Genomic DNA, 22,057 nt, shown 5'->3' on the forward strand with positions numbered 1-22,057 from the left:
TCCCTGACCACCCGGGAGCCCTCGGCAAGTGCCAGTGAAACAAGGGGGTGCGGGGACGGCAGTGCCCTCGGCAGTGCGGGGATTTGAGGGGTGCCCGCAAAAGGCAGGGTCTGGGGCTGGGCGCAGGATGCGGCCCGCGGGTGCTGGAGGATGATCTCCGGCTGGGAGTGGTCCCCAGCTCGGTGCAGAGCAGCCACTAGAGGGAAATGGAGACCAGCTGTCACCATGTGCCACCGCAGCAGGGCGAGGGAGGAGGGGGCTCTGGAAGCTCGGGGACTGTGTCACCTCCTGGCGGGGACTGAAAGCTAGTGTGGCATGTCCTATCCCAGCGTCCATCCGTCCGTCCATCCAGCCCTCCCTGCCTGCTCCTGGGCTGGCCCACAGACGCAGTCCTCCCTTCTGGAGGAGCCGGTGCAGCTGCAGGGGCACTGCCACGGGGCTGACACCCCCAGCACGCTCCAGGCAGCCGGGACAGCCCCGGGGCGGCATCGCACTGTCCTGCAATCGCCCTCGGCTGCCTTCCTGCTGGATTTCAGCTGCTTTCTCTTCATTTTCATAACCTCAGCCTCAAGTAGCCTAGCCCAAAGCCAGTGAGGAAGTATCCCTGCTTCGCCCTCTCCCACTGCCCGGCCCCATCTTGCTCCCTTCTGTCAGCCGGGAGTTGCTGCCTCTGTAACTGCTCCTACAGCTGCTCCGTCCCTCTGACAGTCTCCAGCATCTGCTCTGAACCTCCTAGAGCTTTGCTGAGCAATTCTACGGGGACGATCACAGCTGTGTGGGTGCAGCTGAGCTTTACCCTATGCCATAATTTCCATCCTTTCCTTCATAATTACCCCTAACCCCCGATTTGCCTCTTTGGCCCATGCTGAGCCCTTGAGGCTCCCTGGGGAGCAATATGTTGTCACCTCTGTCCTGACATGGTGACCCTGACTCTTCTCAGTGCCCACTCAGCTGGGAGCCAGCCTGCCCTGGCACTGAGACACAGCTGGGGCACCACAGGGTGATTGTCCCCAGAGCTGCAGCACCCCGAGCAGCAGAGGTGGAGGCTGAGCCCAGCCTGGCAGCGTAGAGCAGAGCGGGGCGGGTGAGGAGGGGCACTCACAGCCTTTGTAGATGTCCGTGGGGATCTGCACCGCAGCATACGAATAGTTAACCTTGGTCTTGAAGTTGGCATCATCGGTGAACTCTAGCTTCAAGGAGTTGGACTTCTCCCTCTCAATCTCTTCTCCATCAGGATCATCCTGGGGAAGAAGGAGAGCACATGGGGTCACCCGGGGGTGCCAGCCCTGGAAGCATGCCAGGAATGCCACCGCCCAAAGCGCATCACCACATGTGCCCCTTGCAGACACCAGCAATGCTGGCTCTTGTGCTGGATTTGGCCCGCAGCCCGTGCCAGCAGCACAGGGGAGCGGATGCTGGGAGCACGTGGGCATGAAGGTGAGCTCCAGTTACCCTTGCTTCTCCAACTTTGGTAGCATGTCAGGTATTAAAACAGACAGAAAAAAACCCCAACCCAAACCAAAAAAAAGCCTTGAAAATCAATTAGCAGCAAAAGGCAACTATCAAAGAACAAATTAAAACGGAGTGCAGCTTAGTGCTCTGTCAATAAGCAATGCAAACAATATTTAATTATGGTGGAGAGAGAGCGAATTCCCCACTGCCAGCGCTGAACACGCTCCCTCGCCTTCCCAGCCCTCCTCTCCCTTCCCGGGGCCCTGCTGCCAGTCTGGCACTGGGGGTAAAACCCCTCCGGCAAGGCAGGGCAGGCAGAATGGCTGGGTGGTTGCAGGCAGGGGGACAGGGTCAGAGCTGAGGCACAGGGCCAGGCAGGGAAGTGGGAGAAAGTGGGTGGCCTCGCTACAGAGCTGGGGAGATCACCTTCACCATCCTGCTGGGAGAAAAGAAACCAGGGAGAATGTGCCAGCTCTGCACTGCCACATCCCTGCCATGGGCCCAGCGGCTGGGGAAGGCTATTTGCAGCCAGCTGGTAGATGCTCAGAGTGGGGAGGAGAAGGATGAGGATGCTGCAGCATCTGCCCCTAGAGCCCCAAGAGCTACATCCCCACTGAAGAGTGGCCGAGCACAGAGCTGCCTGCCCCATCTGTGGGCAGGGACTGGCAACACAGGGGCAGGGACATGCCAAGCCCAAGCTGGAGAGCAGGATGGCTCCAGCTGCCTTCCCATGGCCCCTGGTTGCGGGAGCAAAAGGGGTAGAGGTGGGTGCAGGAGAGCAGGAGCAGATCCAGCCACGGAGCCGCCTGGTGAGGGAGCGAATTGCCCTCGAGAAGCAGCCTAGTGCCTCTCCCTTTGTGCCTCCTCCTGAGTGAAGTGCCTATCTCGGAGCCCGTGTAAGGCCATCTGATTGCGGTAGCAGAGATCAGCCCTGGAGAAACAACAGCAGACGTGACTGGAAGTGTGAGCAGCTCCAAGCAGGGCTCGTGTGGTGCTGTGCCGGGGCTGGCTGCTCGGAGGGATGCCCCGTGCTGTCCCACAGCAAAGCACCCCAGCACCAGCGGGGCTGAGGGGTAGGGAACAGCCCCATCCTGCTGTCCTCAACGGCCCCATGCAACCAGCTCTCCCACCAGTTAGGCTCCTCTTGACAAAACCCAGGGGATAGAAGATCTGAATTTCTCATGGGAAAAGCCATATATTTAAAGGATGATGTGTTTGGGAAATAAACTACGAAGCTTGTTTAACACCCATCCTGGCCTCCTCCCTGTTTCCCTTTCGCAGACAACACAGAGAGATGCCACCTCGCCTGCGACGGCTCCTGCCAGCCACCGAGGCGGTGACATTCCCCTGACATTGCGAGGGGTGGCCAAGCCATTCGCCACAGCTCAGGAGAATAACAGGATTGATATGCGAGGTTTGGGCTTTAATTCCAGCCAATGGATTGCAAGTGTGAAAACGCCACCAAGCTGATCCTGGCACCGGGGCTCCAGCCACCCAGAAAGATGCTGAACTCAATTACAGCCACAATAGCGATGCAGGAAGCGGGCAAGGACTGTCCCCATATTGCCAAGATTGAAATCCAGATTACTTTCTCAACTTCATGTAAATCCAGTGAAAAGGCACAAAACTGACTGCTGGACCCCCTGCAAAGCCACGATACCACTGCAGAGCTGGTACCCCGGCTGTGTGCTGTGCCACAGGATATTCTGGCGAGCAGATCCAGCCCCAAGCCATCGATGTGGGGCTCAGGTCTCATGGGGAGAGCAGTTACACACACAACGGTTCACCCCTGCCAACCTCTCCGAGTGTGGGACGGTGATTTAGAGATGCCTGCTGGAAACAGACTTTAGGAGGGCACCTGCAGCACCAAAATTCTGCTTTGACATGAAAACCTTTTTTTTCCTGAGCCCAGCAAAGTCCTGGTGACACCCCCTGTCCCTCCCACCTCAAACCAGCAGGGTACCCTGCCAGGGTCAGGCCCATCCGCTGTACCCACCACCGCCGGCAGCCAGGAAAATCCAACCTGCCTGACTTCCCCCATGCTGGCATGGTTATTCCCCACTTCACCAGAGCTGGAACTACTGTATATAATTACCACTCCTCTCTTTATCATTATTCTGTTATATCACCCACTTCTGAAGGGCTAATTTGTATTCTGCCAGGTTCGGCATTGTCTGGCTGCTCTCATTCATGTAGCTGTAAAGAGGCATATGTATAGATCTCGGAGACAAATATACAGCTATCTATATGTAGGACACTTCATGCATCACTGACACCTATAAGGCAAACAGACTCATGGAAAGAGCTGATGTTATCCAAGCTACGTTTATCCTTTATCCATAAATCTCCTGACCTGAACCAAGTTATTCCTGTTTAAGTCAGGCTGAATTTGGCCTCTGAAATGGGGTCATTTCCACCCAGATGAGGCAGGCAAAGCTGTCACCACCCCAGGCAGGGATGGGAGCAAGTTGGTGATAGGCTGGGGCTACAAGAAGCCACCTTGGGAAGGCTGGAAGAAGAAATTCTGCATTAAATTTATATCAGAGCAAAGGAAAAGATGATGCAAGTTCTCCTGGATTTACACTGGTTTAACTGCGAGCATCTTGGCAGGCCCCCCAGCCAGAATTTGCAGCATTTCTCATCATTACATTTCAAAAGAACTTGGAAACATCTATTTATCTGTTACCATATGTACAACGTAACACAAATAGATGCTACAGTTTGAATATATTATTTGCTACACACCATTAGAAATCGACTCCATGGCAATATATCAATATTACACGTATTTATTGCTTCAGCAAGAAGTCATCATGTGCTGAGAGCTTTTGCCATCTTCAGTGCTTTAGCAGCTGGGTTGCCAGTCACAGCCAGCATTTTCTCTTGAGTCTCCCAAAATGATAGACAGGGGGCAAAACCCAGAAATATCCCGACACCCAGTGAGCACCAGTGGCACCACTCAACAGTTTTATTGGAGGCTGCCATGCTTTTGGCAAGTAGCTGCCCTCCATCACATCCAGGCTGGTGCTGGCTGAGGAGAGCCAGCCTGCCCACAGGCACAAGGACTATCAGGGGGTCTCCATCAACGACAGGGTTTGGAGCTGCAGATCGAGCTGGGGCTGTGACCTGGCGCAGCAGCGATGCCTCGGCCAGGCAGCTCCTGTGGATGCAGACACCCCCGTTCATTGCTCATCTCCATGGGAACGAACCATCACAGCTAATGATGACTGCTTAAATGGCAGCACTGGTGACAAACGCAGGGCTGATCTGACTAGTGGCGCAGGTGGCCACTCCGGGTTGCCAGCTGGGGATCCGGAGCTATGGACACACCAGGTAGCCACAGACTTCTCCTGCGGTGTTCCTCCCAGTACTCCCAGCACCAGCAGAGCTCCTGCGAGCCGCAGCACCCCGACAGCATCCCTGCAACTCAGACCCTTCCCCACACATGCCCAATCAAGAATGTATCACTCCGAGATCCCAACACATCCTTTTACATTTCCCAGGGGCACTCATCCATGCTAAGTCCAGAAAAGCCAGTGAAATATCCATATCAACATGCCATGATTACTGCTAATAATGAATATAAATGCCAGCCCCTGGCACATGGCTGAGAAACTCCAGGCGCATGCAAAAGGGCCTTTCTCCTTCTTAAATATCTCAGCTTCTCCTGAAATGTGGCAATTTAATGCCAGGGGGGGAGCCGGTGTGTTCTCCAGCCACATTCCTGCTTTTATAGCAGCTCAGGTTATAAATAACAATCCGTCTCTCCCGCCAGCCTGCTCCCCTATCCCCCTTCGCTTTTTTTAATCTTTGCCAAAGGTACTGTTTAGAGATCTTTCTAGACCATTTATTTTTAAATTACCAGCCAGAGGAGAGAAGAAGGGGAAAAAAAAAAAGAAAAGAAAAAAGGCAAAAGAAAGAAACTTCTGGGGCTGATAGCTTATCAGGAGGAAATCCAAATGTCACATTAGTTGAGAAAGTTGGAAGATTAAATTTTCCAACACCCTTCATCTGCTGCTGACATTTAGGGGCTTTTTTTTTCCTCCTCCCTCTCCTCGCTGCATTTCCCAAGTGGGGTGAGCAGTGAGCGGGCAGCCCCTGCCTGCGGGTGCTGAGGCTGGCAGAGCCTCCCACCACCAGCCCCTCTCTCTCCCCTCCCTGGGGACCTCCAGCAGATGGGTGGGTGCCAGGGGGCTGACCCTGGGGCAAGGATACCTTCATGGAGCTGCCTCCCACAGGAGAACAGAACGTTCCAGGGGATTTTGGCCTCAGCTGTGACTTAAGCATCATCCCCTACCAGAAATACAGTACTAAAGATGGAAAAATCCCTTCATTTCTGTGTTGTTCTGCTGTGATACCCATCCGAGAGCGTCTGCTGATTTGAACACTTCTCCCTGGGTAAACCCCATAGCTTGTGCTAGTGGGGAAAGGTGAAAACTTTGCTTCTGCAAACATTGTGAGAGCCTTGGGGTCCCCCAGGAAAATTTCATGATGTTCCCATTTGTTCAAAACCACTTGGAAATCCAAAATCTGTTTAGGAAGATAGTGGAGCTGAGGTGCAAGCAAAATGAATAGGAAACTCATTTCTTTCTTGCTGTAGTTAAAGCCAGTGTAAGGCTTGTGAATAAGCCCCAGTTATGTTGAATAGGCATTGTCCATCAGAACTAACTCCATTTCAGCTAGATCCTGCTCAATTTAAATATAAAAATTGAAGATAAATAAAGAAAAGACGGAAAGACCGCTATTTAGTTCCATTCAGATCTTCTGGTATCATCTCCCTCCTTTTTTATTTCAGCATCACCTTCTTTTCTCTCCATTATTTTTGTTGGAATTAAATTTGCTGGGATTTAACTGGGAAGCAGCAATAGCATCAGTAGGGAAGCACCCTCCCTGCTAAACCCACAAACCTTGGCAAGAGGACACCTCCAATTTTGCTTGATATTTCCCCAGAGGAGGACTGAAGTCAGTGTGGCTGATGATGGCTTTGCAGGGCTGTTCCTTCTCAAGGATATGCCACCTCCTTTGGGGAAGGGCTGGGGACCAGGGTGCTGAGCCCCACGGTCCCCAGGGACACCATGCCATGCCGCAGTGCATGGCTTCTCCTGGTGCTCTGTGTGCTGAGAGGGCTCAGTGGGCACAGCTCTGAGGTCAAGATGCCTCCTATTTCCTAACCCTGCCTAATGGGACCAGGATGTCCTCCTAATCCCAAAGCTAACAGCCAGGAGCTGCCAGCTCGGGTTGCCACTGCCAACCGGCTGGGTGTGGGCAGCTGGGACCGGTCAGGGTAACACGGGGTACAGGGATGTCCAGCTCCATGGTCCCCTGCCCCATGGTAGTGACAGCAAAAGCCCTGTCCAGCCTGAAGGGTGCATAAATTCTCCTCAGCCCCTGGGCAGGGAGCTGCCCTGCTCCATGGGCTGTCTCCTCTTGTCTTGACTGCCAGACAGTTTTTCTTCCACTTCCATCCAAAATCCACTTTAATGCATTATAAGCCCATTAGATCTGTCCTCTCCAGAGTGTCCATGGAGGCAGGATCCTCCCCTCCCTCCTTTGGCAGCTTCTCCCAGGCTGGGGAGGGACAGGAGACATCCCCTGTTCTGAATGAGCGGGACTGTGAGCGAGGAGACTTGCTTAGGAGAGTAAGTGTTCCCCTCTTCAGTCACAGCATCTCCCTGACTTCACTGTCCCACCTCTCAGACTCTCTGTGGCTGGCTTCCCCTGCCAAGGAGCACTTCTGCTGCCTGAGGACACTGGCACCAGTGGTTTGTTTGTATCCCTGCTTTGAAGGCATCCATCCTCCGCTCCAGCCTGCTCCTGGCTCTGCTCTGGGGCATCACCTCCAAGGTGGAGTGAGAGCTGGAGCTCAGCGCAGGGCGTGTCTCCTGAGCTGGTGATACTCCATCAAGCCTGGATCCTCCCCTCCCATCTGCACTGAGCTTTCTGAAGGCTCACGGGGTCACAAGTGTTATTTTCAGAGGTGGCCATGTGGTTTGCAAGTGGTTTGCTGCCAATGCCACGTGCTGCCACTCCCTGGCACCTGCTGCAGCACTGTCCCCTGATGGCACCTCTGCTGCTGGCTCTGCTTTGAGGCAAGGACTGGGCTTTGGAGCAAGGATTGGCTGGGGCTCCCCAATTCCCCACCCTGCTCTGCTTGGGGCTCCCAGCCAGCTCCTTGCTCCCCAGCAGCCCCATGCCAAGAGCATCACCAACCTGGTGAGCCCCTGGTTGGGAAGGATCCCATGGCACGGCACAGCGCAGGAGCTGGGTGACCCGTCACTGCCAGCACAGCTGGGTGCTGTGGGGCAGCAGCCACGGCTGGCGGAGTACCCTGTGCCCGCGGTGGGGCACCTGAGTGCCGGCACTGGCACCGTGCGGAGGAGCCGGCAAATACCAGCCCCCTCGGGAGCGCCAGGAGAGCGGAGCTGTCGGGTCTGTATTTAAAGCACTGATTGCCAGAAATCACAGGACGGCTGTGCTGGGAGGGGGGCAGAGAATTAGATTCAGTCTCTAATTAAAGGTTTGCTCTTCATTTGAATTTCAGATGCCAGCTTTAATTTTAGAAACTCACAGGCAGTGGAGCGACCTGCCCACCTGCCTGCTGCCGGGCCTGGCGCCGGTAGACAGATGCCTCCATGGCTCGGCTGGGGGGACAAGGCTGCACACCGGGCACTTGCTGCCCACTGCAGGGTCTTGTTATGCCTTTGGTGTAACAAGACTCAGCTGTAATGAACGCTGTGCCGTGCCTCCCCGGCGTGGTGCTGGGACAGCCCTGGCAAGGGGCTGGGTCCTGGGATGGGGTGGTAACTGTGCCAGCAGTGCAGCAGGGATGGTACTCACGTATTCAGTGTCGGCCTTGGAGTCATAGTACTCGATGTCTTCCTCCTGCAGAGAAAATGGAGAGCGGAGTTAGTGCTGGGCAGGGATGGGGATGGCAGAGGGGTCTCCATCACTGCCCTCCCTCCCCCTTACACGTACCCTCAGCACCTCTCCCATGCTGCTGGCAGCCACCACATAGTGGGGAGAAGAGCCCTGCCCACTCCATGTGCCTGTGACCCTGGCCAGGACCTCACATCCCTCTCATCCACCCTCCAAAGATCCGTCATCGCCTGCTGTACTTCCCTCTGCTCATGGCTGCCACTGAGATGCAGCAGCATGGGGCCATGCACACCCTCCACCGTGGCCAAACAGCCCTGTGACAGTGACACCAGTGTGACTGTGGCCTCTGTGCTAAGACTGGGCGTGAGGATGCACCATGTCTCTGAGCCCGGATGCTTCAGTCCTGCTGCGGACATCGGGAGCTGCAGGAGAGCCAGGCATGGGCAGCGTGGTAGGCAGCAGCCCCACAGCTGACAGGCCTCTCCTCCCTGGGCAGCAGAAACAGGGAAAAAAGCGTCCTTGCTTCCATGGAGAAAAGGACGTCATTAATTTGGGGTATTTAGAGCCTATTTAAGCAGAAAGGTCTGCTTGGATTCCTCTTCCCTGCGTGTCAGGACTCAAGGCAGCTGATAAAATTCCTAAAGAGGCAATTTGGAGAGCAGCAATGCTGTCACAACAGTGTTTTGTGTGCCATCAGAAGGGGTAATTAAAGGGCACTCGGAGACTCTTCTCTGCGTGCTGGGATGTGAGCGCGATGCAGCGCACCGGCAGCCGTTGCGGCCCTAACATGTCTGCCACTCAATCAGCCGTCAGCAGCTGCCGTGCAAACCAACCTTCCTCCCCACACGCACAGGCAGCGCTTTGGGATGATTGTTGCTGTTATTATTTAACGAGGAAAGCAATCTGGGCCCAGAACAGAAAGCCAGCCAAAACCTTAGCAGTGCTGACTGCATCCCCATCCTTCCCGCTCCTGCTCTGCTGCTTTCTCTGCTGCACCCAGATTGGCCACAGGCTCGTGTTGGTGCCGATGCCACCACGACACCCAGCCCGCCCTGGCCATGGGCTTGTGCTGGGGCTGGTGGCACCACAACACCCAACCCAGCTTGGCCACGGGCTCGTGCCAGGGAAAAGCACCAGCAGGTCCGAGCAGCTCCCCAGGCAGCTGGCACCAGCCACTCCACCATCCTGGCCCCACTGGAAACTGGCAGCCACTAGCCAGTCACTTGCTGGCATTATCCTCTAGCCATAAACCTGCTCCCTAGAGCAGTTTGCTGCTGCTTCTCCAGGATGTTAAGACACAAGATGACCAAGAGGTGGGAAAGCCCCTGGAGTGGGGATGCTGCTCTCCCAGTGGCACAGGTGGCAGGGGGACCCTGGCAGGCTGAGTGGCCAATGTCCCCCAGTGATGGGGATTGCAAAGGGCAGTTTCAGCATCCTCCTGGGCAAAGGGGCCAGTCCCTCTCATGGGCTCTGTGACTCTAATCATGGCGATAAGGCAGCACCAAGAGAGGAAAGTGAAAAAAAAAAATTGATGCATCTTCCAATTTCTGCTATTAAAAAGCCTAGTCATTAAGGGAATGTACTTATTAATTATCCGTGATTTGTTGTGAAATGCTGAGGGGTTTACAACAACAAGAAAAGGGAAAAAAAAATTAATTTATCTTCAGATGCCCTCCCTGCGCTGCTCCCGGCCCCACGCACGCCCCTGCCCCTTGCTGGCGCTGCTGTCTCCCCGGGTCCAGGGCCATCTGCACGTCCTAATTAAAGGAACCCCCGGGAGACCCGTAACACAAACGAGCTAATTTCATGTTTAATGATCTTTAATCAGAAGTGAGTGTGACTAACAACAGCCTTCCAGAAGGTGCTTTGTTATTCATTTTATCTTCCATCGGTTCCTCCAAAAAGTTCAAATCCCTCCATCACGCAGTAGCCCTGGTCCCACAGCAGGCAAGAGGGCTCAAGGTGATGCTGGGAAGGAGAGCTGGTCCACTGGTCCTGCTTTCACCTGCTCCAGTGCTCCCGTGGCACAGCACAGCACGGCACAGCACGGCACGGGGAGCTGACCTCCTGGAAGGACATCTCTCCCACTGGTTTCCTTAGGAATCACAGAGGCCTTGCCATGCAGTTCTTCAAGCCCTGATGACCTCGGGAGCAGGTGGGTGAGATCCCAGCCCCACTCCACGACACAGCTGAGGTTTGCACACATGAGACAGCACAGTGGGACAGCCAGCGTCATCGTGGCCCTTGTCTCGTGACATGCCCTGATGCCAGGCTCCGCTCTCCCTGCCACAACCCCGGTGATGCTGGGGGCGGTCATGGGATGCGAGGGAGCCTGCGGGAGCTGGCAGGGCATCCATGGAGGCCAGCGGAGCTGGTGAGAATTTATTCCAGGAAGGAGCAACAGAGCCCTCAGAGATGCTTGGGGTCTCCCAAGAGGCAACACAGGGTCTACAATTTCCTCTCCTTAATATTTCTTTTCTTCCCTTCTTCACACACTTGACTTCATGTAATCCTCTCTTCCTCCTCCTCTGGTCCATGTTAAACCCAGCACCCAGTCTGTGTAAATAGCACTGATATTTCTAGAGCCTTTCAGAATAAATACCAATAAAGAAAACAAGGGGGTGAAGATGTCAAGGGATTTCAGGGCAAAATATTGTCCCCATCTCAAACAAACCTGCAAAAAAGCACTTGCTGGTTCGAGCTGAAGGGGAGGTGGATATTGTGTAGCTGCTCCTCGATGATGTGTTAACTGCTGCCCGTTTTCTTGCCCTGTAATTGCCAAATGGCATCTGCATAATGGCACTGTAAGCGCTGTGTTGCTAGCAGATAAGCACGGCGTTATTTCAGTCTCCTAGACCCTCAGTGCAAGTTAGGGGGAAACAACTTTGGGAGTTGAGTGCAATCACAGTGGGATTTGCAAATGCTGCTGAAGCCATCACCCAGGCTTCTCCAGCAAAGCCACTGAGCGACCACTGTGCCTGCACCAAACCCTTGCGGGTTGGTGTCACCTGGCAGCCCCCAGCCAGGGCTGGACCCAGGTGGGACGTCCTGGATGGGGCTCCAGGGATGCTGCATGCCAGAGTCTCCCTGGGGACCTGAAGTCCTGCTTGTCCCCCTTGAGCCCTCCAGAACAGCCCCGTGCTTCACTTCTCTGCCGATTTTACACTAAAACACCAAGCAAAAACCAGGCTGTCAGCTTCTGGAGCCCTGCCAGCAGCTGAAGGGAGGACCCTGATCAGCCTGGGTGCCTCCTGGCCACACATCAGCAGACCAGATTTGACCCAAAGCCCACGAAAAGAAAGGGCACAGGGGACCTCAGGTGGGCAATGAGGGGCACTTCTCCCTGCCACTCCCACACAGCCTTCTCCAAGAGCACTCAAATAGGTCTTTTTTTCACCTCAAACAATTACAGCAACTAAAAATAACACTAGAAAGCTCGGTGCTCTGCTATGTTACTGCAGCCTGGCGATGTCAGGACGGAGGAGTGCTGGCCCAAACCCCCAAGTCAGTGGTCTAATGAGGTGGCAATCAAACCATGTCATGCATATAGCTGCCACTGTCCCAAAAAAACCTCAGAAGGAGCTGTTGGTGGCACATCAGCTTCTTGCTCCTGCCCGTCCAGCTGGAGCATGCAGCTGGCAGGGACACAGCAGAGGGGCTACAGCTCACTCTCCACCTATAGCTTTTCTATAACATCACCCGAGCTGGCTAATCCTTCTCCCGCGGATCTGTTACCCTCTGCAGGATTGCTTGCCATCATCTTGTAAGGGTCACCCTGTAGATCACATGCCCTGGGGATTCTGTGGCTCCTCGGGGTGATTTTGCAGGTAGTTCCTGCTGCACTGCATTGATTTTGGTTGATCTCAGCTCTCAAGCTGTGGGTTTCAGTTCTCTGAGTGGCGCAGGTGACCCCTGCGGTCAGGAAATCTCTTTGAAGTTTTAATTGACTCTGGAAGAGCCAAATCCTGCAGCCACTTGCTTTCCAGGCAGTTAGGAGGAACTCAGAGGGTGCTGGGGAAGACAAGCTGATCCCAAGCTGGCACGAGCCTGTTGCCCAGCTGCTGGACGGAGCCGGACGGGGCTGGTGGCAGGGCCAGTATCCCAGCCCACGGCACGCTGACATGGGCACAAGCCAGGTGACTGGAATCTGTGCCCGCTCAGACCTGTGGGCAATTCAGTGGGTGGGGAGAGCAAGCAGGAGCTGGCATGCCCACACAGCACCAGTGGCTCTACTCACAAACCCATCTTTCCTCTGCCATTAGCACTTATAATAGGCAGTGAATATTGAGGGAGTTCTTCATGTCCCTGAACCATTAAGCACACAGAAATAGCAACAGATTTTGCTTATAGTTGCACCTTTCGCATGGGAGATATCTTGCAGCGCCTGCAGCTCCTACTGCGCCTGCAGCCTTGTGTCTTCATTGAGGCTGGGTGCAGCAGGGGATGAGGAGGGGACACACCATGTTCCCACCACAGCACTGCCTCTGCCAAGCCCACCCGTGCTGGGAGGAGCAGGATGAGACTGGCTGATGGCTGTGCCCGGGGATGTGTCCATGCCTGCCAGTTTGCCCCAGCTAGCAGCTCGGGTGAGTGCTCACCCCAAGGTCTCCCGGCCCTGCCACAAGCACAGTGGCTTTCTTGGCTGTGTAAGAAGGCAAAGAAAGTATTTCTGCAACAACTGCCACAGGGCAGTGTGAGGGCCACAGCCAGGACCAGGGTCCCAAAGGGACCAGATGAATTCCTGAGAGAAATTCCTACCTGCAAACCCAGCCACGCCTGGCTCTGGGCAATCAGGAAGACCACTGGCAGTGGCTGGTAGGGGCTGAACCTTTTGTTTCCCCTGAGCTAGAGCTATCCTTGTCCACATGCATCATGATGAATCCTTCTCCAGTCCCAGGAAGAGGGAAATATTCATGGTTAGCCCCAGCCACCACAAGCTGTCAGATGGACTCCGGACAGGGCTGGTGGGGAACACGCCTCTCCTGCAGCCGTCACCATACAAGTCCCCTCGCATCCCATCCAGCAGCAGTTACCCAGGACAGGTGGAAACAGTCATCGTAATCTGCCTTGGCATCTTTTTTTTAAAAAGCAATTTCCTCCCTCTGCCTCTCTGACAGAGCTAGGGAAATATTTAAGTGACCCGTCAACAGTTTTTTCATCTCCCTCAGAAGATGTTTTATCTGATCACGCCTCACCAGCTATTCTTCTTTACACGGCATCTCCTGTCTGCTCCCGCTCCTTTGAGGCTGCCTCAAACGAGCGGTGGCTGCCTCTTCCCCTCCACTGCACCCGGGCACGGCAGAGATGCCAGCACCCACACAGAGCCGGTGGCAGCCGGGGACCCCTTGCCCTGCCAGGGACGGGATGGGATGGCACGGGACGGGATGGCAGCACTGGGAGGAGAGCCGGCAGCCCCTGCACCGAACCATCGCACCCATGGGACTGCCACAGGTGGCCTGGCTGTCTTGCAGAGCAAGGGGCGAGGGGAGCCCCCTCAAGCCTCGTCCTTGGATTTTAAGAGGGAACAGCACCGACACGGGGTTTTCGTGAATGATTTTCTTGTTCTGCTTTTTGGCCAGAACGGCTCTACAGCAAGGTTGGTGCTTTAACACAGTAATTCTCCGAGCGTAATGAAAGCTGACATTATATCAAACACAATAAAGACTCTCAGTTGATGGAGATCATTCCTGAACACACAAACCCATTAAACTGAAAAAAAAAAAATATCAATTCTACACACTCGCCAGCCAAAAGAAAATGTGATTTGTTATCTAAAAGGGGGTTATAAACACAGCTTCAATGCACTTTCTGTGCTGTAATGAAAACTGGGTTTGAAATGGCAAGATGACTGCAAATTAGAGTATTTGATTTTATTTTCTAACTTTTTAGGTAAACCTTCTACAAGGGCAAGTGCAAGGTTACAGCGACGATCTTTCTGTTCTCGGCCGATAAGTAGGATCTGTAATTAAAGGAGGAGAAAAATGAAAGGGGGATAAGGAGCTGGCGTTCACCCTTCTAACGCCTCTTTGAACACAAAGCTCTGCCTGCATCGCCGCGGCAAGCCCACAGGAACAGCCGCTGGCACCCACGCACGGCGTGGCACCGCCGCCGCTCCCACGGCAGACACGGACGGAGCGGGCGGCTGGCAGGGCCCCGCTCCTGCAGGGATGCTGCATCCAGGGCGGTACAGCTGCGGAGGGGCATCCAGCCGCCCCGCCACGTCCCCCTGCTTTATCCCTCACCTTTCTTGGGCGGTCGGGAGCCCAATCTCTGTTATTCCTCCTGTCCTTCCCCATTTGGCAAACAGTGATCCTGTTTTCCCCGGAGTTTTGTTTCTAATGGAGCTTGAAATTATCTGGGCTTTGTTATTTGCTTGCATGCTTGCAGGCGAGGGTTATGGATGGAGGCAGCAGTGTGGGGCTGCCCGGTGCCCGTGCTCCCTCTGCCGCCTCCATGTATGCCACCGCACCCCAAAACTACCCGTGCTGCGCCCAGCCGTTAAACCCTGTTTCCAGCAGCTCTTACATCTGCATTTTTTTTTTTTTTTTTTTTTTCTCCAAGGATAAAGGGCCTACTGGGCTCTGACCGTTACAAACACCCCTTTCCTCTCCTGAAAAGTGGGGAGAGGTGGGAGACAGGGCGGCAGCAGGCAAAGGAAGAGGGGATCTTCCCAGTGTAGCAATGGAAAATGCAGTGAGGAAGAAGAACTGGGAGAAAAACAACAGTAATAAACATTTTATGAAGCAGAAAATGGCTTATAAAGAAGTCAACTTTTAAAGGCAATTTATATAATCCTGCCAAGTGCACATAAATGTGGGGATGGCTCTCCGCAGCGTCAGAGTGTCCCTTAAAGGGGCAAATAGCTCCAGCTGCTGCAGAAGATCAACACGCAGTGAGGATGATGATGCCCTTGGATGCACTTAACGGCTGGCAGCACAGACCTGCACCTTCAACAGCATCCCCCGGGTCAGCGTGGCCCCTGCTGCCGTGTGCTGTAGGGGTGTGGGACACCTGAGCCCCTGCTGATGGTGCTGGGACAGGGCTGAAGGTCTGTCAAAGAACCTAAGGCACTGGAAAATCCTGGAGGGAAGTGGAACACGTGGTAGAAGGGGAGCTGGGAGAACACGGAGCTGGCTGGGATGCCAGACATGCAGCATGGCAGCTTGTCAGAGAGGACGGATACAAAGGGTGGCAGCAAGAAACTCAACCTTGCAGTGTTTTTATAGGTATATTTTGCAGGTCTCTTGCCTGAACAAGGTGACAAACAGAGGACGGAAACTTGGTAAACGGTGTGGGCTGCAGCCCTGGCCCCTCCATCTGTGGCTGGGGATGGTCTGCATGGGGGGGGCTCAGCACCACTCCCATGGCTCAGGGACAGTGCTGGGGACAGCCAGAGGAGGTTGACAGCCCTGATGTGCCTTGAGGGACAGACCCTCATAGCTCTGCACAGCATGGAGCCAGCCTGTCCCAGCAGAACCCCTTGCAGAACCCTGGAGCCCAGAGGCCAGACACTTCTCACTGTGAAAACTGGTTGTCCAGGCCACTGCAATGGGACCCAGCTCTCACCTTTCCAGAGCTCTGCCAGCCTTCGCTGGTGAGTGAATGTGCATCCCTGAGAGACCCTTGCTGTGCAGGTGGAGAAGGGCACAGCCTCTCCCCCTCCAAATCACCAAGGGTGATTCAGTGGCCCTGCACCACAGCCTGCTGTGCTATGCCCCTGTCCCTGCCCACTGTGCCACCCTGAGCTGCTACCCAGCCCTGGGGTGAAATGAGCTGGAGGAACAACGTGAGGGTGCTCCGGATGTCCCTGTATGGGTGACCTTGGGGCCAAGACTGCTTCTGGCCGAGAAAAGTGCTCCAGCGTCCAGGGGAGCTCTGGGGACACATAGAGCTGAGGACACAGTGTGTGGCTTGGCACAGCCAGGAGACATGGGGGACCTGAGGGTGGGTGAGGACAAGGAGCAAGGATAGGGCAGGATAGTGTAAAGCAAGGGGAGTGTTTTGGGAACAAGTAGGTGCTTTGCAAATCCCCCTGAGGTGGGAGGCTGAACTCAAGCCCTTCAGAAAGGCCAGCATGGCTGGCATGTGGTTGGAAAAACACAAAAGTGATAAAAAAGAAACTTCCCCTGTAAAGATGGGTCATGAGTGACTGCTGGCAGCAGCCTCCCACCCGCTTGGGCTCCTGCTCCTGTTTCATTTTCCCCCGGACTTCCATAGCAACCCATCTGCAGTGAGGTTTAATGGGGCTGCCATTAGCACTAATGCAGCGCAAACACTCAGCATCTGCTGGTGCGCCTTCGGATGGAAACACAAAAATAACCGCGCTTGCCACAATCTGTCATCGACTCCGGCGCGAGGTTAGGACGCGACATGCTGGGAGAGTAGGGGAGAGCTGCGGCCAGGAGGAACAAGCTGCTCAGTGGGAAGGGAGGAGAGGAGGACCTGGGGATGCTGAGCTGCTGCCTTTCCTACCTGCTGCCTGTGCCAGCAAGCTGGGGACATCAGCAGAGCCAGTGTCACCAGTGCTGGCATGCAGGCCTGACCATGCCCTGCCATTTTACAGATGAAGGACAGTAAAAGGAGGTTCAACTCCAGCAGTGAGAGCCACTTATGCAGTCCCTCTATCCCTCTGCTCTGCCCAGCAACCAGGGCTGATGCCGGCAGGGCTATGTGCTGCGGGGGAGCAAACACCCAGCGCCCCGGGTGCTGTGAGCAGAGCTGGGCCAGTCCATCAAGTGTCCCAGCCAGGTCTGGGCTGTCCTGATAAAGCTGCGGTGAGCTCTGTGGTGACGCATCGCTGCACATTGTTTCTGGGTGACTCGCTCCTAATTACCTTGATTAAGTGGTTGCAAACAGTGCTATTAAAAATATTTTTTCGACGAAAGTGGATTTCTGAAAGGTTTGTGCCATGAATGGCAAAAAGAGTCAAGAGTTGCCCAGTGCTACAGCCTTTCACAGCATGTTTTGTATCCTGACTGTTATCCCCCTCACAGTGGAAAGCATCTGGGTTTGGATGGAGCCGGAGCATTTTGGGGCTGCGGAGGGTCCCTGCAGTGCAGCAGTTGCTGGTGTCTGCAGCCCAGGGGATGAGCAGAAGCAGCAAGGAGTGCTGCAAAAACCCAGGAACCTTGCTCCAGCTCTGCCTGCCCTGCCCATGCCCCAGTCACAGGGCATCTACCACTGGCTGCCAGCCCAGCATGGGGTACATGGGGCCATCACAATGCCCCTGGGGTGCCCATGGCCAAGCTTTGGGTGCTGCTTGGGGATGAGCTGCCCTGGGGCTCACAGCCTCCCCCAGGAGCCCTGAGCCCACAGCTGAGGTGCTGGCAAGGAACTGGCATTGGCATCAGCCAGTGACCATAACCAAACCTTGTTATCCTCTTAACCTCCCCTTCACCAGCCTCCTGGAAAGAGGTGAGTAATTGAGCACTGCTCTCATGCAGAAAGGTCTTGGTGACCGCTGGTGCCAATGAAAACTGTCTGCTGGACAGCAGGGCCAGCGGGGACACCTCACCTCTCCTTAGCGAGGCTGCTTCTGCTAATGATGGGGAGACCCCTGTGAGCTCAGTCTCCCGAGGTGCCTACGGGACACAGCTCCTGGAGCGGATGAGTACTGGCCATGATCGTCAACCCCACGATGGCCACGTGGTGAACAAAATCCAAGCAAGTTGACACCTTGCCTTCTCTTCTGCTCCTCCTGCCTCTTCCTCTCCACATCAGAGACCATCACCAATGTCAGGAGGGTCTGCATGTCTGGGATGTGGCTCCAGGTTCTCGTGTGCTGGCAAAACTGGCTGCTCGAGGCTTGGACAATCGCATGGTAAAAAACTGTCCAGGTGGTCGGGCCCAGAGAGTTGTGGTGAACAGAGTTAAATCCGGTTGGCGGCTGGTCATGAGTGGTGTCCCCCAGGGCTCGGTGTTGGGGCCACTCCTGTTTAACATCTTTACTGATGATCTAGATGAAGGGATCGAGTGCACCCTCAGTCAGTTTGCAGCTGACACCCAGTTGGGTGGGAGTGTTGATCTGCTCGAGGGTAGGGAGGCTCTGCAGAGACACCTGGACAGGCTGGAGCCATGGGCTGAGGCCAACTGGGGGAGTTTCACAAATGCCGGGGGCTGCCCTTGGGCCACAACAACCCCCAGCAGCACTACAGGCTTGGGGAGGAGTGGCTGGAGAGCTGCCAGTCAGAGAGGGACCTGGGGGTGTTGACTGACAGCCGGCTGAACAGGAGCCAGCAGTGTGCCCAGATGGCCAAGAAGGCCACTGGCATCCTGGCTTGTGTCAGCAATAGTGTGGCCAGCAGGGACAGGGAAGGGATCTCACCCCTGCACTCGGCACTGGTGAGGCTGCACCTTGATTACTGGGTTCAGTTTTGGGCCCCTCACCCCAAAAAGGACATTGAATGACTCGAGTGTGCCCAGAGAAGGGCAACGGAGCTGGTGCAGGGTCTGGAGCACAGGTCGTATGGGGAGCGGCTGAGGGAACTGGGGGGGGTTTAGTCTGGAGAAGAGGAGGCTGAGGGGAGACCTCATCGCCCTCTACAGCTACCTGAAAGGAGGGTGCAGAGAGCTGGGGATGAGCCTCTTTAGCCTAGTAGTAAACAACAAGACAAGAGGGAATAGCCTCAAGTTGCGCCAGGGAAAGTTTAGAGTAGATGTCAGGAAGCATTTCTTTACAGAAGGGGTTGTTGGGCGTTGGAATGGGCTGCCCAGGGAGGTGGTGGATTCCCCATCCCTGGAGGTGTTCAAGAGTAGTGTCGACTTAGCACTGAGGGATATGGTGGAGTTGAGAACTGTCAATGTTGGGGTAATGGTTGGACTGGATGATCTTCAAGGTCCTTTCCAACCTAGTTGATTCTGTGATTCCTCTCCTTCCTGAGCAGATTGGCAGACAGAAATACCCCCCAAAACACACCAGCAAGGCCCAGCAGCAGGGCTGTCCTTGGCTGTCCTCTTGGTAACTGCCAGGGGTTCCCCAGGGCCGGGCAGAATCTGGCCTGACCTGGAGGGAAGGGCTGGGTGGCTCAGGATTATTTTTTATTGTAGACCCCACTTGCACTAGAAGGAAAACAATCTTTCCTTCCTTTTGTATTAGTGTTATAATTTGAGAGCATTTCCAGACAGAATCCTTCAGGTTCCCGCTGAGCGCTATCACTGCCAGAATTACAAAGTCAAATGCAATCATTAAACCTGCATCTTCCCTCTCCCAGCCCAGATTGCTCCTTCCCCCAGAAACAGCCCCCACCACAACCACTGGCAGGTGACACAGACCAGCCACTGCTACCGTCACCCTGTGCAAGACCAAACTCAGCTGCCAGAGATGGTGGGGTGGTAAGAGTCTCCCCAGCCCCAAACCCCTCAGGATTGAGCTGCCAGCTCGACCTTTACCTCCTGACTTCTCCTTACAGTGTGTGCAGGCAGAGGCAAGGCTCGAAACGAGCTCAAAATGGCTTCATTTGCTCTTGTTAGTGCTGGCAGGCGGCAGTGCTGGGGCTGCCTGCGTGCCGAGCAGCACAGCACAGCCATTGCTAACTCCTGAGGGAGCCGAGAACGCAGGCAAGGAGAGAGGGAAGAGCCGAGGGATGGGAGCAGGGGTGGGACGAGGAGCTGGTTCCTGTGCCAGGAGCCATCCCCGAGGCTGGTGCCTCCACGGAGCTCAGCGTCCAGGAGGGAAGGGAGTGGGAGCGACTGGGCTGTGCGCGGAGCCTTACCCGGATGTTGTCCTGCCAGTGATGAGCCTTCTGGAACTTCTCTGCCGCGTTGGCAAGTCTCTGCAAAGCAAGAGGGAGAGGAGAAGTGAGCCTGGGGAAAGTGAGAGGAGCGGGGCATTGCCCATGTCAGCCTGGGACCAGCACCTGCCTCAGCACCCACCATCCCTCTGTTTGGGGGATACCCCACGACCCTGCCACTCCTCCGCCACGCAGGCAGTGGGGCAGGAGGAGGGATCATGGACAGCAATACCTGCAGAAGGATGTCCCAGACATGGGGACCTGGTGTTTCTCTGCTTGCTCCTGCCTTTGCTGGAGCAAGCCAGTGTCTCCAGAGGAATTGCTGCCACCTGAACTCAACCAGGGCTAAGACATCACATCTTGGTGGCTGCTGGTGTTACCACTGGAGCTGGGCAGATTAATCTGTGGCACAGGGTGAGGGCTGAACCTAGGCCCCTGCGCTGACGGCCCCCAGCATTCTGCAGGGCAGGGCAGACCCTTCAAAATGCATCAAAAACCTTCTTGAAATGCCCCAGCACTGGGGCCCAGAGATGCACAGCTTTGCCCATACAGATTAACCCCTTCATATGCCCGTGCCCTCCTTCACCCTGTCACACGCCCAGGGCCATGGGCTCAGTGGCACTGAGCCTGTCTGAAGCGACCCAGCGCTCCCAGGCAGCCGGCAAGCAGAGAGGAAGCAGCTACAAGACACAGCAGCTCTGCCCACCATTGCTGCTTGCAGCAGGAGCCTCCAGGGCTGAGCTGCCTGTCCAGGTTCACCCAAGGCTGGCGCAAGCACATCCTTCTCCCACTAAAGCACATGAGGCTTCAAAGGAGACAAAAGTGTCTCTATCTTGATGGCTCTGGAGGCAGCAGGCAGTACGGGCAGGCTGCTGCCTGCACTGGGGTAGCCAGAGGAGATGATGGAGTGATGCTTAGCACTGGGGCAGTCTTGCTGGGCTCGGGCTCAGCCATGAGAGGCCACACCAGCACAGAGTGCAGCAGGGCAGGGCTGGAGACCAGGCAGTCCCCGGGGTACTGGCAGTGCTGGGAAGAAGCAGCAATCTGGCCTTTAATGGCGCCAAAGGGGACAGACAGGGCAAGAGCTCCAGGCTTTCCACCAGGATCCACTCTGCATCACTAAGTAAGTAAAACCAAGAGCAAATCAAGTGACGTACACGTTTCCTTCTGTCCCTCGACCAGCCCCAGGCCCCCAGGGTGCAGGCAGCTGCCTGGAGAGCTGCCTGCCAGGGCTGTACAACCCGGTTAGCCCAACTGGGGGTAGCACGGTGTCCTCAGCCAGCCCGCAGAGCCGAGGGCCACTTGGACCCCTGGGTGCCAGGGACCCTCACCACTTGCAGGGACGTGGGGTTTATCTCCACAGCCTCGCAGCACCTGGCACAGCCCACCTGTTCCCCACCAGCCGCTGGCTTTACAAGGCTCCCAGGGACCACATGCTGCGGAGGTCTCAGCTCCGCAGGCTGAGTGGCTGATCTGTAGGGGGTTAATTGGCCATGAGGCTTTCTTCGAGGCTGTTGCAGCCAGGAAGGGTCCCTGCTGAGTTAGTGTGAGTTAGTGGGAGACTTTGCATCAAGCAAAGATGTGCCTTACGGCAGGCGCTGCTGCATCGCCTGCTCCTCATTTCCCTGCATCCCCCAGAGGGATGGGACATGCTCTGCTCCACACAAGAGATGCCAACAGCCAGAGCACGGAAAGGGAGGGAAGCCCCGGTGGCCTCCAGCACCCTGAACTGGCTGGGAGGAGGAAGGAGCACCAATAACGGGGTGACGTCCTGGGCCAAACACCCACCTGGGCAGCACTGCAGAGATGCACATAAGATTCCTAGTGCTACTGCACACCCGACTTTCACACTGTGAACCATAAACCACTCCTTTGCTCAGCAGGGACCCAGCATGCTGGAGGGAGTCCACTGGGGTGGGAGTGAAGTCCATCTACAGCCCTGGGAATTAATTTCCCCACGGCCTGGAGAGTGCCTGGCTGTAAGAGCACACACACACGAG

At 55.4% G+C, this 22,057-nt stretch overlaps 1 protein-coding gene across 2 annotated transcripts in view; it reads right to left on the bottom strand.

Annotated features, from left to right (window-relative positions):
• Positions 1 to 22,057, bottom strand: part of CACNA2D2 (calcium voltage-gated channel auxiliary subunit alpha2delta 2) — a 201,260-nt gene that overhangs the window by 24,489 nt on the left and 154,714 nt on the right. For both annotated transcript variants that reach the window (XM_026857143.1, XM_026857141.1), the window contains exons 3-5: positions 20,040 to 20,099; positions 8,290 to 8,334; positions 1,103 to 1,241 (exon numbers count right to left, since the gene is read on the bottom strand). In XM_026857143.1, coding sequence (XP_026712944.1) covers positions 1,103 to 1,241; positions 8,290 to 8,334; positions 20,040 to 20,099 — 244 coding nt within the window. The remainder of the gene's footprint in view (positions 1 to 1,102; positions 1,242 to 8,289; positions 8,335 to 20,039; positions 20,100 to 22,057) is intronic.

Source organism: Athene cunicularia (assembly GCF_003259725.1).
Source record: "Athene cunicularia isolate RWA chromosome 12 unlocalized genomic scaffold, athCun1 chr12_part1, whole genome shotgun sequence".
Lineage (NCBI taxonomy): Eukaryota > Metazoa > Chordata > Aves > Strigiformes > Strigidae > Athene > Athene cunicularia.